The sequence below is a fragment of the Pinus tabuliformis genome, chromosome 3_2 (genome assembly GCF_031772625.1).
Source record: "Pinus tabuliformis cultivar Carrire ecotype Pingquan chromosome 3_2, CPIR1, whole genome shotgun sequence".
NCBI classification, from domain to species: Eukaryota; Viridiplantae; Streptophyta; class Pinopsida; order Pinales; family Pinaceae; genus Pinus; species Pinus tabuliformis.
The window spans coordinates 1,110,363,575-1,110,381,225 of NC_142302.1; the positions used below are offsets into that span (position 1 = coordinate 1,110,363,575).

The 17,651-nt window shown below is 36.4% G+C and overlaps 1 protein-coding gene across 6 annotated transcripts in view; it reads left to right on the top strand.

Annotated features, from left to right (window-relative positions):
- ATM (Serine/Threonine-kinase ATM-like protein) overlaps nt 1–17,651 on the top strand; it is a 533,430-nt gene that overhangs the window by 288,685 nt on the left and 227,094 nt on the right. For all 6 annotated transcript variants that reach the window (XM_089417581.1, XM_089417585.1, XM_089417584.1 and 3 more), the window contains 3 exons: nt 14,149–14,196; nt 14,312–14,416; nt 15,018–15,101. In XM_089417581.1, coding sequence (XP_089273707.1) covers nt 14,149–14,196; nt 14,312–14,416; nt 15,018–15,101 — 237 coding nt within the window. The remainder of the gene's footprint in view (nt 1–14,148; nt 14,197–14,311; nt 14,417–15,017; nt 15,102–17,651) is intronic.

Here is a 17,651-nt window from a genome sequence, read left to right on the forward strand (position 1 = left end):
ATAAAGCATCTGCGAGGATTTCTTGGGTTGACAGGTATTATCGCAAGTTCGTTAAGAATTATGGGAGAATAGCAGCACCTCTAACAACATTATTGAAGAAAGATTCATTTTCATGGACTCCGGAAGCAACAAAGGCCTTTAAACATCTTAAAGAGGCAATGTGCCAAGCACCGGTCTTAGCTACACCGAACTTCACAAAAACCTTTATTGTGGAATGTGATGCTTCAGGAAATGGAATTGGTGCTGTTCTAATGCAAGATGAAAGACCCATTGCTTTTGAAAGTCGTCCAATCAAGGGAAAGTTTTTAAGCAAAGCTATTTATGAGAAGGAAATGTTGGCAATACTCCATGCACTTAAGAAATGGCGACCCTACCTAATGGGAAGACACTTCAAGGTAAAAACGGATCATGATAGCCTTAAATACTTTTTAGAACAAAGATTATCCTCTGAAGAGCAACAAAAGTGGGTCACAAAGATGTTGGGTTATGACTTTGAAATCATCTACAAAAAAGGGAAGCAAAATGTGGTGGCAGATGCACTCTCAAGAAAGGATGAGGATATGGAAGCATTGTTGTGTGCATTTCTATTATCCAACCAGATTGGATAAACGAAGCAAAGGAGGAATGGAAGAATGACGAAGAAGTGTGGGCACTTATTCGAAAGCTACAACAAGATTCCAGTACTTCTGATACATTTAGCTGGCAAAATGATTCGTTATGGTACAAAGATCGCTTATACCTCTGTAAGAATTCCCAGCTAAAACAAAAGATTCTTATGGAATTGCACACTTCTCCCTTAGGAGGGCACTCAGGATTTTTAAAAACTTACCACAGGGTTAAGAAGGAATTTTTTTGGGATGGCCTTAAATCAGATATTCAAAAGTTTGTGGCGGAATGTTTGGTTTGCCAACAAAATAAAGTTGAAACAATTAAGACACCGGGTCTATTACAACCTTTATCCATTCCAAGCCAACGTTGGGAGGAGGTTTCAATGGATTTTATCACAGGTTTACCCAAGTCTGAGGGAAAGAGTGTCATCATGGTGGTAGTTGACAGACTTACCAAGTATGCACACTTTTGTGCATTATCACATCCATTTAAAGCCAGTACAGTTTCTACTGCATTTATGGAAACAGTTCAAAAGCTACATGGAAACCCAAAGATTATTGTAAGTGACAGAGATCCCATTTTCACTGGAAATTTTTGGACAGAATTATTTTCTTGTCTTGGTACTCAGTTAGCTCATAGCTCATCTTATCATCCTCAATCTGATGGGCAAACTGAGATAGTAAACAAATGTTTGGAAGGATATCTTCGTTGCTTTGTATCTGATAAACAGACACAATGGGTCAAATGGTTGCCTCTGGCTGAATGGTGGTATAACACTTCCTTCCATACAGCAACAAAAATGACCCCATTTATGGCACTTTATGGGTACCAACCACCATCAATCACATCATATTTAAGAGAAAATTCTAAGGTTCAGGCAGTGGAACATCACATCGAACATCAACAACAAGTCCTCCAACTCTTAAAGGATAACCTCGTGTTGGCACAAAATAGAATGAAACAACAGGCAGATCAACATCGCAGTGAAAGAAGTTTTGATGTAGGTGATTGGGTATTCCTACGGCTACAACCATATAAGCAAATGTCCCTAAAGCAAGCTAAGAAGGATAATAAATTATCACCAAAATATTATGGTCCGTACAAGGTGTTGGAAAAGATTGGTACTATGGCATACAAATTGGAGCTTCCTGCAACTTCTCGATTGCACCCAGTTTTCCATGTTTCATGTTTAAAGAAGGTTATAGGCGACAAGCTCCCAGTTCAAACAATATTGCCAGAACTTGACAAGGAAGGAAAAATTATATTGGAACCGGAAGCAGTCATAGAAACAAGAACTCGACAGCTACGAAATCGATCAATTTCAGAGTATCTTATCAAGTGGAAGAACTTATCCGCTGAAGATTCCACATGGGAGGATGAGAATTTTATGCAGAAGTATCCAGAACTGCTCAAGCGTTGAGGACAACACTTTTTTGAAGGAGAGGGGCATGTTGGGTCCCTATAATACTAGTGATTACCCCATTACTATTGTAGTTATACCCCTTATTTATATTGTTGTGCCCCTATTACCCCTATATTGTTATTTCTGTGCCCCTTAGAATCCCTCTATTGTATTTTTTGTGGCTTTATATTATTATTGTTAGGTCGGCTGGATTATATTGTTACTCCTTAGACTCCTATATATAGAAAGGAGGTTTTGTCATTTGTATCATCCAAGAATTGTTCATTTATGTAATGTAAAGGAGGTTGCCCCCTCGAAGAGGCTGAATTCTAAGGCGTTGATCTTTCTTTTCTATCTTTTCTTGAGCTGGTTTCATAACACACTTGTTCTTGTAATTTTGATATATCATGTAGCATTTCTTCCTCTTCTTCATGAATCATGATAGAGCTTTTAGGTTGCTTACTAGGTGTTTGCATTTTCTTTCCTCGGGGCATCAGTTACCGATAATAATGCTCTACTATGCCCTTTGAATTCCTTCAAAATAAATTTTCAAACCAAGCCTAAGTAAAAATTTAAGAAAATCTACACACCTTTTTTCACTTTGTAGGAGATCGATATTGCCTCTTATGTATCTCTGTACTTTCTGATCATCTAGTTCTGAATTTGTGATCTGCAATAGCCCTCTGTGTCCTCTTTCCAATGCCACAAGTCTGACCCAAATTGGATTCTGCAAGGAAGAGTTATGCAAAATCTCCCACAGTGACTTGATTATGGACTAGTTCAGTAGAGCGAACTTGTACGACGTGCCACGAGTCACTGTTTCGACCTTTGGATCTGAAAATGCATACAAGAAACTACAATCCGTCCTCTTTCTGTACCTTCTTACGAAATTTCAATTCGATCCCCAGAGAGAAGGTTATGACAATTTTCCCTAGGTCACCTGTTTGGAATGTAATTCAAGAGTCTGCAAAAAGACCAACTTCCTCAGATCATATCTCCGCAATTATAGCGTGAAAAGCTCTGAAATTCGGAGCCGAGGTTCAGCGCGATTTCTTCTCAAATGGTTTTTTTTTGCAACTTCTGAAACATCGCAGAAAAAAGCTATAGCGAAAATTCCATAATGACCTATTTGCAGCAGCAAAACCTAGAATCCAAAGCTCTGATACCAAATGTTATGAACTAGCTCAAGAAAAAGATAGAAAAGATAGATCCACGCCTTAGAATTCAGCCTTTTCGAGGGGGCAACCTTCTTTACATTACATAAATGAACAATTCTTTAATGATTCAAATGACAAAACCTCCTTTCTATATATAGGAGTCTAGGGAGTCACAATATAACCCAGCCGACCTCACAATAATAATATAAAGCCACGAAAATAACAATAGAGGGATTCTATGGGGCACAATAATAACAATATGGGGATAATAGGGGCACAACAATATTAATAAGGGATGAAACTACAATAGTAATGGGGTAACTATTAGTATTATAGGGAGCCAACAGATATATGTTATGGTGAATGATGAATATTTGTAGGCAAACCTTATTTTATTCATATATATTATATGAGAGGTTGGTTAATATATAAACATGGCTCATATATTTTATTGGGGCGTTGGTTTATATACACATATTTGAGCCGAGGAGGTTGAGTATGCAAAACCCTTTTATCACTGCTAGAGGGGCAAGTAAAAGGATCAGACAATCTCCCTGCCATTAATGGATTCCTGCAACACGCAGTGAGCTGTTAATAAAGGGGTTCGAACTGGAGACAGTTCCCGTTTACAAGCGCTTTGTTTGCCGCGTGGCGGTGGCCAACAAATACTATCTGAGAGCAATCTAGAAGCATTGTTAGAAGAACACAACAGTCACCATTTTGGAATTTAAGAGAAAAAAAAAATCGAAGGGATAAGCTTAATGACTTCAACAAAAGGCATAATATTACATATCCTAAATTCTAAGAGACGTCATTAAAAACAACAATTAATCCCCCAGAGCTTAGATAGTGCCTATGAATACGTGTTCAAGAGGTCCAGCGTGTAGAAATTTTTGTGGCTAGGCCGCACCCAGATTTGACGAAAAGAGGACTCGATGGCAGACTTATATACCAACTGGAATGTAACATGAGAGCAGTTTATGATGCGAGTATTGAGATGATGAGATTTTATGTTTATCGCTCGCCAAATCTAGCTGTTTAGGCCGTTCTCGGTTTCTAACGACACGTTGAGGAAGCCCGTCCTTTTCCATAAGGGAAACGCGTAAATTCAGCCACAACCCAAACAAGAGAATGAGAATCTTGTTTTACATTGCAGTAAAGATGTTAAATACCAAAAAAAAAAAAAAATTCTTCGCTTAGGCCGCCCACTGTGAGGCTTGAAAGAGCCTTGCGCTCTAACACACACTTAGAACGGGCAGTCACCACCTGGACATGCTCATTTCCATGTGTCGAGATAGTTTTCTATACTGTGGCCAAATGGCACCTGTATTCTTTTTACGAGTGTCACAGACTGCTTGTTGTTGCAAAGATTAAGTTCGTATTCATTTCATTTGTTGATCATCTAAAGTTAAATAGCCACATTGCAGGTTACTTTTCATTAATCTTTCTAACAATAACCCAGTTAATGATGTAAAATTGTATATTTAGGGGTTAAAAAAAAAACCATTGAGGTATATGAGTTACAACTACGTTATTAATTTATTTATATAAATGTAAGAATTTCAACTATATTTATATAAACGTAAGAATTTTTATTTTACCTAATTTAAATTTATATTGGGATTATTTTAATATGGAATAATTTCATTAATATTGTGTAAGGGACAATTCAATTAAGAGAATCTAAATATTTATAGATTACGACCATTCCCAACTATTCTCTTGAAATTTTAAGCAATATACCAATGAAAAGTATACATTCAAATTATTTAAAATATTCAAAATATTCCAACCGTGAAGAGAGATGATGTTATAAGTAGCATGGAGTAGGAATCCAGTGAAATAATTGGAGATACTATCACCGGTTGTGTGGCAGTAATCAATTATCCCCAGAGTAAGTGAAGGACTTGCATGCCTAACTAGATTCCGAAGAAAATATATATATATATATATATATATATATATTTCATGCTTGAAAATTTTCCCTTTGAGAAACTTTGGTTAAATAATTTTAAAGGTTAGCGAATTTGGAATCAAATATTCCAACCGAGAAGAGAGATGATGTTATAAGTAGCATGGAGTAGGAATCCAGTGAAATAATTGGAGATACTATCACCGGTTGTGTGGCAGTAATCAATTATCCCCAGAGTAAGTGAAGGACTTGCATGCCTAACTAGATTCCGAAGAGAATATATATATATATATATAAATTTCATGCTTGAAAATTTGCCCTTTGAGAAACTTTGGTTAAATAATTTTAAAGGTTAGCGAATTTGGAATCTCATATCGCAATCTCATACGAGTTTCCAGATTTAGATTGAACCAGAACAATCTTTAATTTATATATATTATAGGTTTAATCCTAATCTAAGTAATATATTCAACATTATAACTATGTATGTCCTTCTTTAAAGGTAATAGCTAGTTTGAGGTGTGATGGGTATGTTGATGATGTTCATCGTAACGAGGCATTTAATATTTTCATTTTGTCAATGCTATTTAGTAATAAATTTTAAATGATCTACCTTAGGAACTAATAACCATACACTTCTGCATTATTTCATATTAGGATAGAATACCCTGCATTAGGACAAGGAGGTCGCGAGACCACCCTCCTTGACCTCGGTACCAGTAAGATCTGCCTAGCAGATAAAAATAGCAAAAAAACTATACCCGTTTATGAATGTGAAATTGCAAAAAGAAAACTATATGTTAAATTCGATTGTCTACCTCAAATTTTTATAGAATTTTATTATGTACACAGGAAACATTACAATGGTAAAGACATATGAGCAACGACACGTGATCGGGTAGCATCACCGTCATTAATGGCACCACCGTCGCCATCATTATCCCCATCGCCACCACTATCACCATCGTCACCACCAAGACCATTGTCAACATCAATCGCTCCAACACTAGAGTTGACCGTGATAATGAACTCATTGGAAGCCTTATTGGAGACATTAAAAGAATCAACTAAGGCTAAGACCAAAGAAGAACTTCAACCTTTAGCTACTAGTTCAGCGGAACCAAAGAATTTTGAGCACAAAAGATCAAAAGAAGATATTTCTAGGGAGCTTCAGAAAATTAAACTCCCAAAATTTTCAGGAGGTCGAGCAGGTGAACGTGCTGAGGCATGGTTAGAAGGAATGAACAGATGCTTTAGATTAAGAGAATATTCTTCTTCGGCAAAAACAAAAATTGTTGTATTTCAATTAAAGGAAAGTGCCTTGATTTGGTGGGGAAATCTGGAAAAGCAACTGCACCTTACATCGGATAATGTCCCTTGGGAACTATTTGAGGAAAGATTCCGCGCAAAGTATTTACCTCCATACTTTCAACAACAGCAAGCCAGAGCCTTCCATACCTTAGTACAGGGTAATAAAACAGTGGAAGAGTACGAGATAAGGTTTATGGAGCTTGTAAAATACATTCACTACTTAGACTCTGATGAACATCAAGCTGAACACTTCATATTTGGGTTAAATCCTCGCATCAGAGCCTTGGTGAGCATGTGGAAACTATCATCAGTAGCCGAGACGGTAGAATGTGGTCGTTATGCAGAAGAACATCTAGGGATCAAAAAAGATGTAGGGCCAGCAGAACGTTTACAATCAGGATTTCCAGGAAAGACTCCTCGAAATTCCTTCAGAGGAGGTAGCTCGAGGCCACCTTATGGTAATAGATTTACCCCAAGAAATGTAGGAACAAGAGCTTCCATGGGGGTAAACACTATAGCCGCTGAATCATCAAACACCAGTCCATGGACATCTCGTGGAACTACCAATAGAGTAAGAAATTCGAGAGGAATCGACATGAGAGGACGAAGCTTTTTATTTAGAAATTCACGCCCTGATTCAAGAGGATCAACGCAGCTTAATTGTTGGGGATGTGGAAGACCGCATTTTCAACGCGATTGCCCAGAAGCTTCGTCAAAGATATTGCATAGGACTAGAAAGGAACCAATATCAAACAATCAAGGTAATCATAGAATTCATGCAGTAGTCGGCAACGACCAAGCAGCACATCAATCCACTGTAGTGGAATCTTCAGGTATTATCAATGGTATAAAACTCAAAATCTTATTTGATACTGGTGCCACAGATAGTTTCATTTCGTCATATGCATTAAACAAATGTGGGTTGGCAGCTCGCAGGCAAAATGATTTCAAACAGGTGTAAATGGCCTCAGGAGAACTCCAATCCGTGGGCTTAAGTGTGGATCGATGCAAAACTGACCTAGGGGTCTGTACGACTAAACTGAAAGTTTATGTCACAACCTTAGGAACTTATGATCTTATCATAGGTATGGATTGACTAAAAGCTCATCAAGCTTGGATAGACTGTTATGGGAAAAGAATTCTAGGTATAAATGATGAAGGAGAAGCAATCCAAATTCAAGGAATCAAGAGAAAGGTATCTTTACGCTACATATCAGCAATGAAAATGAAGCATTGTTTAAGGAAAGGTTGTCAGGCATATGTAATTCAAGAAGTAAGCAAAGAAAAAGGACCATCCTTAGAACAATATCCGGTGTTAGCCAAATTTCCAGATGTATTTCCAAAAGAACTACCAGGATTACCCCCTGTAAGAGAGCTGGATCTCACTATTGAATTAAAACCTGGTACCCAACCGATCTCTAAAACGCCTTATAGAATGACAGCTCCAGAACTTCAAGAATTGCAAATTCAATTGAAGGAACTACTGGATATAGGACATATTCGGCCCAGTATATCACCTTGGGGTGCTCCTGTAATTTTTGTGAAGAAGAAAGATGGATCTTTAAGATTATGCATAGATTATCGGGACTTGAATCGAGCTACAGTAAAGAATCAATATCCTATGCCACGAATCGATGATCTTTTCGATCAAATGAAAGGAGCTGCTATCTTTTCAAAAATTGATATTCGATCAAGCTATCATCAGCTAAGGATTTCTAAAAACGATATTTCTAAGACTACATTTCGGACATGTTTTGGACATTATGAATTTGCTGTGGTACCATTTGGATTAACAAATGCACCAACAGTATTCATGAATCTTATGAACAATGTTTTTTACGATCTTGATCAATTTGTACAAGTCTTTTTAGATGATATTCTCATCTATTCCAAGAATAAGAAAGAGCATGAAGATCATTTATGGATAGTATTGTCCTGCCTTAGAAAACATCAGTTGTATGGAAAACTATCCAAGTGTTCATTCTTTCAAGAAAAGATTCATTATTTAGGTCATATCATATCAGGTGAAGGATTTTAGTAGACCCTGAGAAGGTAAAAGCAATCATGGAATGGCCAATACCGAAAAACGCATATGAGATACGAAGCTTTATGGGTTTAGCCGGTTACTACCAAAGATTTATGGAGGGATTCTTCAAAATCGCAAAGCCGATTACAACCCTTCAACATAAAGGTGTTAAGTATGAATGGACTGAGCAATGTAATAAAGCATTCTCTGAACTCAAAAGACTACTCACCAGTGCACCAATCCTAAGAGTCCTTGATATGGACAAAGATTTTACGGTATGTATTGATGCATCCAAACAAGGGCTGGGCGCAGTATTGATGCAGGATAGAGGAGTGATAGCATATGGTTCCAGAAAGTTAAAACCTCATGAAGAACTCTATGCTACTCACGATTTAGAATTAGCAGTTGTAGTGCTAGCTTTAAATATTTGGAGACACTATCTAGTGGGACGAAGTTTTACACTTAAAAACGACCATCAAAGTCTACAATATTTGTTCACCCAAAGAGACTTAAATGCCAGACAAAGGTGATGGAGTTAATTCCTAAGTGAATATGACTTTGGAATATCATACATTAAGGGAAAAGAAAATGTAGTAGCAGATGCTTTAAGCAGAAGACCTTGGATATTTTCTCTCATACCTATTAAAGTAGACTTAAAACAACGAGTACTGGAGCATCTCATAAAAGATAGCTGGTATTTAAAGGTGAAATCTAGTCTTGAGGGTAAAAAGCCAAAAGAATCTAAATTTGAGGGATATGAATTAGAAAACGATGGAATCTTACGATTCCATGGAAGGATGTATATTCCTAATAATAATGATCTTCGAGACACTATCCTTAGGGAAGCCCACAGAACAATATATTGTGCACATACTGGAGTAAAGAAAATGTATTCGGATACTAAGAAACTCTTCTTCTGGTCAGACATGAAACGTGAGATCACTCAATTTGTTGCAAAATGTTTGGAATGTCAGCAAGTAAAAGCAGATCATTGTCACCTAGCGGGTCTCTTACAACCTCACGACATTCCTATGTCTAAATGGGAGATTATTTCAATGGATTTTATCACTGGGCTACCTCTTACTTCTCAAAGACACAATGCCATTCTGGTGGTAGTGGATAAGTTAACAAAAAGCGCACATTTCATTACCGTAAGAGATACTTACGAAGTTGCTGACATAGTTCGAGTATTCATAAATGAAATTATCAGATTTCATGGAGTACCTAAGAAGATTATATCCGATAGAGATTTTCGATTCACTTCAAGATTCTGGACTTGCATGCAGTCAGCCTTAGGAACTCAACTAAATTTAAGCACTGCTTACCATTCTGAGACTGATGGGCAAACAGAAAGAGTAAATCAAGTAGTTGAAGACATGTTGAGAATGTATGTTATGGACATCAGTCACACTGGGAAAAGTACTTACCCTTAGTCGAATTCGCATACAATAACAATTATCACAGTTCGATTGGAATGCCTCCATTCAAAGAATTATACGGCAGACCTAGCAGAACATTGTTTAGTTGGGACAGGTTAGAAGATCGAGAGATGATAGGACCAGAATTAATCCAAGAAATGGAAAAGCAGGTAAGCCAAATTAGACAACGATTAAAGGAAGCACAGGATAGACAAAAGAGTTATGTTGAGGCTCACAGAACTGATCGGAAGTATGAAGTAGGGGATCAGGTTTTCATCCGCATCATACCAAATAAAAGTACTATTCGATTCGGAAAAGGGACAAAGTTGTTACCCCGATTTATTGGACCATTTAAAGTCCTGGAAAGAGTTGGACCTATCGCCTATCGTCTTGCCTTGCCACCTCACCTGCATCAAATTCGTAATGTATTTCATGTATCTGTATTAAGACATGATATAGCTGATCAATCTCATAACCTTCAATGGAAGGAATTGCAAGTATCGGACGAGGGAATCGTATCGGTTGAACCATTACGTATACTGGAACGTAGGGTTCGACAGCTCAGGAATCGCCTAGTAGACCAAGTTCAGGTCTAATGGGACAAGTATGGTCCTGGAGCAGCTACTTGGGAAGATACAAAAGACATATGTTAAAGATACCCAAATCTGTGTCAATTTTGAAGAACTTTAAACTATGTTTAGTATATATTTACTTCATTGCAAATCAGAGACTCGGAACCATTTTGAATGATTATATATAAACGTGAAATTTAGTGACATAATATATATTTAAATTCTGCTGGTACATGGATACCAAAACGAAATATGTATTGATCTTACTAAATTATAGTTGTCAAAGTAAAGTTTAAGACAATTAAATGATTTTACTTCTGATAGGAATTAAGATATTATAATTATGTTTTATTTATACATGTCAATATGATCGATGGAATAGAAATCAAAGAATAATTACATTTTAAATGAAAGTCAATGACATGAATAGAATATGGCAAAAATACATTATACTGTAGTTGACATATGTGAATTATACATAAGTTATTTTGAATATGCTAATGCACATTTTATAAATGCATGGATAAGTGTATGATTGTAGATAATAAACAGTTACCAAAATGACCACGTGATGACAGAACCTCAGAACAATTAAGGCTCAAAGAGATTCTATGATAGGGTATTAACCCTAATTCTACTAAGAGGGGTGGAAGTGTTGCCCACTGTTTATCCTCCGAACCCTGGAGTCATGGGAGGACTGTGCGAATCACGCTCCCCTAGACGTGTGATGATGACTGCTGGATGCCTACTGGAAATTAGGTTGGTATAATCGATGCTGTCACCTTAGAGTTTATAAATGGTTAGGTCAGTAAAACTGACACCATGGCATACTCCAATAAAGGACGGATAGGATGGGAGCGGAAGAGATTAGGAAGGATAGGATGATTTTAGAATAGCTTGGGAACCTGGATAGGGCAAGGCATGACCATTAAAATCATAAACCTAAAAATATTCACAAACACTAATTTTATAATCTCCTTATATTAAATAAGAATTTTAACCTCGGTTTACAAACCTAAGAAGGATGTACTAATTGCTATCATAAGTAATCAAATAAGATAAAAACTCTAACTTCGGGACGAAGTTTTCTAAAGGGGGAGTGTATGTAACAACCCATCTATAAATATAAAGAACGCAAGCATAATAGTAGGTATACGATACATGCATATGATAGCTACATATGCATGTGTCGCATACACCACACTAGTATTTTATACTAAATTGATCATAAGTGCTAAATGCCATGACACTTCTTTGAATAGAGGTTCTACTCATTCATCAATATTGCTTAATGTATGGGTAGATCTTAAAAGAGGACTATATATATTATATATTCCAGATTATTGATAAAAATTATATTAATAAATTAATAAAATAAATTTTAAAATATATATAAGTAATTAATTAAAAGGGATCTAAGTATAAAGTTATGATGTTATATTTAAAAGAATATATAATAAACAATGTTTATAATATAATGTGATATATTAAAATTATAATATGATATATACGATATAGTGTTATAATAAAGGAATATTTTAATAAAAGTATAGTATGATTACAAAAACATAAATCATGTACATCCATGACCTTAAAAGAGATAAGGGAGGGATACATAAGAAAGGGCGTGTCATCAACAGGCTGAGCGGTGGGCTGCAGATGGAAGAACGGCCTCCGCCAAACAACAAAATAAAACCACGGGACATGGATTTATGAAGGGGAGAAAAACGGAGGGAAGAATGGTGAAGGAGGAGGAAATCATCCACAGGAAGAGCTTGAGAGTTCTGAGGTTCTCGGCACGGGGAAACAGTCGGCTTCTGTTGAGAAGCTTACTGGATTGAGCAGCCAGGCTCTGCTCAGTTTGGGTGGGTGGGCTCGGTCTTTCGGTAACTGTAGCAGCGCAGCCGGAGGCATTTTCAACTGCAGGAGTGCAGGTAGGTACCTCAACAGTTCCGTTAATTGATTTTGTCAGGTTTCAGGAAAATGTTACAGGTTCATGATAAATCCCTTACTGTTTTTCTTTGCATCTGTTTTTCAGCTCTTACAATTAACCAGCTAAATGGTGGAAGAAAAAGGTCTTACCCGTCCCCAATTGTGGCAGCAACTGCTTTGCATAAACACCCATTGTCTGTGATGACTCACATGATGTTTAAAGGGCCTATGACCTTGATTTCATGTAAAATTTTATCAGCAATGAATTCAGCAGTTTCCTCCCTTGAGGCATTTGTTTCCCCCAAAAAGTATGGGCCTAACAGAGACATTACTACAATGTTTTCCAGTGGTCTATTGGTTTTATCAATTCAACCATCAGAAATAGATACTATAACATTTACCAATGGCCTATTGGTTGTATGAGAAAATAGTTGTGGCTATGAGGCTTGGCATAAGCTTGAGGACATGCACATTTTCTTAAAGAAGACATCCATATTCCACTCGTTTAGGAGGTTATTGCACAACATGGGATGATGCTTCACAAGGGGGAGGATTATATTGCCAAGGGTGCCTAGTTTTGCTCTAAACCAAAATGGATGTAGGAAGGACTTTCTATAAGGGAAAGTGGTGGTTAACGAGGTTCTTACATTGGCTCATGCTAATGGTCTTATTGAAGATCCAACTGAGTTTAGAGGTATGTTTGGGCTACATTTCTAGAATATCTTTTCTCCTTATGCTTTGACAAATTGTACTATGGCTACTAAGGATGCTTGTTCTAGGGTTATATGATATACCTCTCAAGGTCTATGCTGGTGACCAAGATAAGTTGGACAGTGACTCCTTGAAAGAGGTGTATTTTCAGCCTATTAATCCTCACATTGTATGAGGTCACATCCACGATTTTTATTACAATATAGTTGCCTAGGATAGGCCTTTTGATGAGATTGCTTGATCATTGTACAGATACAGGGGCTACTTTATGAATGCACACCCTTTCCTTGGCATCACCCTGATGGTTCTACCAACTTCATCAATAGTTAGATGTGTGATGTTTAGAGTAAAGTGGATAGTGCAGAGTGATTTACTTATATCCCTAGAGCCTAGCAAGAGCACCATTCATTGACCAGTGATACTTGTACATCGCCAGTGGTACCTTGATATGTTTTAGTGATGTGATAGTATATTTGGTATGAGGTATCCTTCTTCAAATGGTTCCAGTTGAACAGGATGCATATGATGTTGTGGTACAGATTTCTCTAGGCGTTGATTATCCAAAATAATTTTCAAGGTTGTCTATTGTAACTAAACCAGGTATTTGATGTCTGAGTTAGCTATATTTTCTTTTGTGTTTAGAGTTATTTGGAATGTTCATTTATTTGTTCCATAGGTGAGCGTCAATTCTCAACAGGTTCATGCATTTTGCAAGAGAGCAGTAGAAAATTGGTCAAGATACGGTAAAATTTGCATATTCCAAATTCAAGTTATTACTAAATCTCTTGTTTGTTAGGATATATGTGTGTGTGTGTGTATGTGTCTGTGAGAGAGAGAGATTTAGTTATGCCTAATGTCAAAAGATAATAAGGACAATGCTTTATTAGGTACGGACATTGATGAAAGCTAAGTTCATCCACACTCATTACTTAAAAATGTTGAAGAGATTTGCAGATGAACTCTATTGAAAGTAGTCTATCATTTATCTTTGAAATATGCTATTGTCTAAAATGCCTTAAATATTCTATACATGTTCTCTAGATTATTATTTTTTCTTTTCAATTCCAACTAGCTAACATTAACTTTAATTTGTGCAAGGTCTACTGGTTGCAGATTGACTATCTTCTAGCAGCAAAAGCTGCAATAGTGAGTGTTTTACTTTTCTATTTCATGTATAGGTGAAAAAATTGCAATGTATGAAACCATTTTATTATATTGCAGAAATTTTGGTTATTGAAAAGGTTATTTCTTTATCTGGCAGCAATGTGCTTCATATTTCACTTCTGTTTTATATGTTGAGCACTGGTGTGAAGAATATTTTGGATCTCTCACATTAGGTGATCCTGATTTTTCTCATCATGAGCAGGTAAGGTCCCTTCATTATTTCATTCGATGAAAGTTAAGAATGTCCACTTTGTTTCATCCTCAAACTAAGTCTGCTTATTGCACAAAATGTATATCAGTAGTAACTTTCAAGAAATACAGCTTATACTTTTAAATTTATTGATGAATATTTGTAATTTAAGTAATAATGAAATTGTAATTTATGTCAAATTTCCCAAATCTTCCGACCCCTTTTGTAGTTTGAAAATTTGTGAGAATGTAGTGGTATTTTAGATTTTACACATAAAGATAGGGTGAATAAGAATCTTGGGGAAAATTCATAAAGATTGGATGAATAAATATCTTGGCGCAAATCTTACATTTTTACAACTGAATTTCGGGAGCCAATTTTATAATAGCTTGTAAATTTGTTTTCCTGAAGCACATCTTAAGGTGTCCTTTTTGTGAATATAGTTTTCATTTTGAGCTTTTTTTCTTAAATATCATGTCGTAAATCAATGTTGTACACACAATAAAGGTTCTTCCACTGAACATTCCTCTCAAATTGTGAATATTTTGTAACTAGTGGTTACAGTCACTGATTCTATACTTCATTGTTCATTTCTCCCTTATTTTTTTGTCAGTTACCAGATCATATAGCAGTGCTGATGGCAGCAACCACAAATATTAATGAGCCTGATGGTATCTACGGAGTTCGCTCCCATAAGGTAGCATTCATTTTCTCAACATATATGACATCTAATTATCATTGTTTCTGTGATGAGTTTATCATAAAGGGTTTGGATGTTTACAAATTGCTTGGAAAATATTTAAATACCTTTCTATTACAAGTCCGACATTACCCTTTGGCACAAATTCGTGCACTTGGAATTTTCAACTAAATTCAAGAAATTAAATTTGAGATTTTATGAACTGTCTATAAAGATCAGTGGTGCACTCAAGCACGTATCAGCATATATGGTACAGCCAATGAGGCATTATAACTTTAGCTTAGAAGGTATAACTTGAAAAACCAACTTTTGTCACAGGAGGATTGTCCTCAATTTTTCCTAAAGATGGGGAAACTTTACCAAAATAGTAAATAGAGACATGTCCAATACTTGGAACTTTTTTGTGTGCATGTAAAATTGAGAATTTAGCTTCTATTTATAGCAAGCCATGGTAGAGGATACAAAAGTACAAGAAAAAAGAAAAGCATTTATGGTTAAACTATCTTCACAAAAGGTATGCACAAGTGCCATCTGCCTGGCCAAACTAACTTTTTAGTTTGAAAGGGTCTATGCTGTCAGTCATTTTGCCTACTAAGCATGATGTGGATGTTTCCTAACTTATTATAATAGTTGTGTAAGCAGTGATGTAAATCCTCGTTGATTGATTTTTTTGGGGCCCTTTATTCAAAAAATACTTAGCAAATTAGTCAATTTCACTTTAAATTTTCGCCTATTTGTTACATAAAATAATATTCGCCTAAAATTTTCGAGTTTTAATAGTGAATTGTATATTTTCATTGAATATTCGCCTACATATCTATATATACAATATTTTCAATCTGAAATAATCATTCAATCCCAGCAAAACATCTCCACATAGAGTACCATCTACAAGAGAACTGAAGCAACAAAACTGTAGCTTGTTCACTTTAATGTAAAAATACACAAGAGGTATTTGTAATAATAATTTATTATATATATAAAATGTACAAGGATATATTGAATGTTACAATGAGGCCTTGCTTATATACCTAGGCAAGTGTTCTTTCATGAATGGGCATGTCTTTTAGAAATGCCTTTTCACTTAACTGATGACTATTAAAGATAATTATTATATTATTTGACATGTCTTAGTTTGTTGCTACAGGCCTCTGCGTAGTACCTCTGTCTAGAACTTCGACTCACGACTATGCTAGTCTAGCTCACTGCTACTCCAGCAAAATCGCCTTTTTTCTGCTACCTCCTCAACTCCCGGCTCTCCTAGCAAGCTATGAATTCCTTTTTTGATCTATTCTCGGCTCTCCCAACATGCTGTGAATCCCCCTTGCTGATTTCCAACCCCTCCTGCGTGTTCTTTGGCTGCCCAGGAATATACAGTTCCTCCTTGCGATGATGGCTGAAGTGTGTAACTGTACCGGACTCCATGGAAACTCTTGTGTAACAACCTCCCTAGGGCGGGCACGGATGGTCCCCCAAAGAAGAGGTCCCGCGTGAGAGATCCATGGCTAAACGGCCGGTAGACTCGCTAAATAGCAGAGCGCACAAAATTGAGTTTGTTTGTGAAATAATCAGAATGCTGCAAAATGAGAGCTCCATCCTCTTTTATCACCTTGGGCCCCCTTAGCCCCTTGTGGGCCCCTCCTTCCACTACCTCGAATTCCCTCCAATGTATTCCTTGGCCAAGTTCGAATTATGCATGTAGTGGCCCCTACATTCCACTAGCTGTAAGAGATAAATCGAATTGCCTATAGTTCCTAAGTTTCTGCATGTAGCGTTCTCCTCCTAAACCAAAAACGCTGCCAAAATTGTGTTGCTGCATCCTGTGACTAATTCATTTGAGAAGGGACATAACACCCCCGTATGACCATTCATCCAATGAGGGTCCCCTGTGGTCGTGCAATCGCTTGACCCTGTCATTCGCCCACTAAACTTCTCACCGGCCATACATTTGCTGGAGCATACCATTCACCCGCCACTTGAAGTTGACAGTGCATTGTTGTCCAAATAGGGAAGACAACACGAACGAAGAGAGATTGGAAATATAGCCTTGTTCTCGGATAGAGAAGAGGACACGAAGGTGAAGAAATTCCAGAGATCACCATGTGGTCAGGAGTTTGCTGACTGGCGATTTAATTTATTAATTTATAGTTTTACTTTGTCAACTTTAATTTATTTATTTTAATTTGTTAACTTTATGTCATAACGAAACCTAGTTATATTAATCTTCAATGTTAAACTTTGATGACTAACTTTAGATTTGTTTTAATATATAAGTTTTAATATATTATAAATTATATAAAAAAATTAATCGATTAGATTAATTAGAGCACCCTGTGGTCGGGAGTTTGTTTACGGCGATTAATTTATTAACTTATAGTTTTATTTTGTGAACTTGAATTTATTTATTTTAATTTTTTAAGCTATTAACTTTATGTCATATCAGCAGCAACTTTATGTTATTAACGTAGTCAAATTAATCTTTAGTTTATGTTTATTAATCTTTAATGTATATACTTTATCGACTAACTTTATTTTTGTTTTAATTTA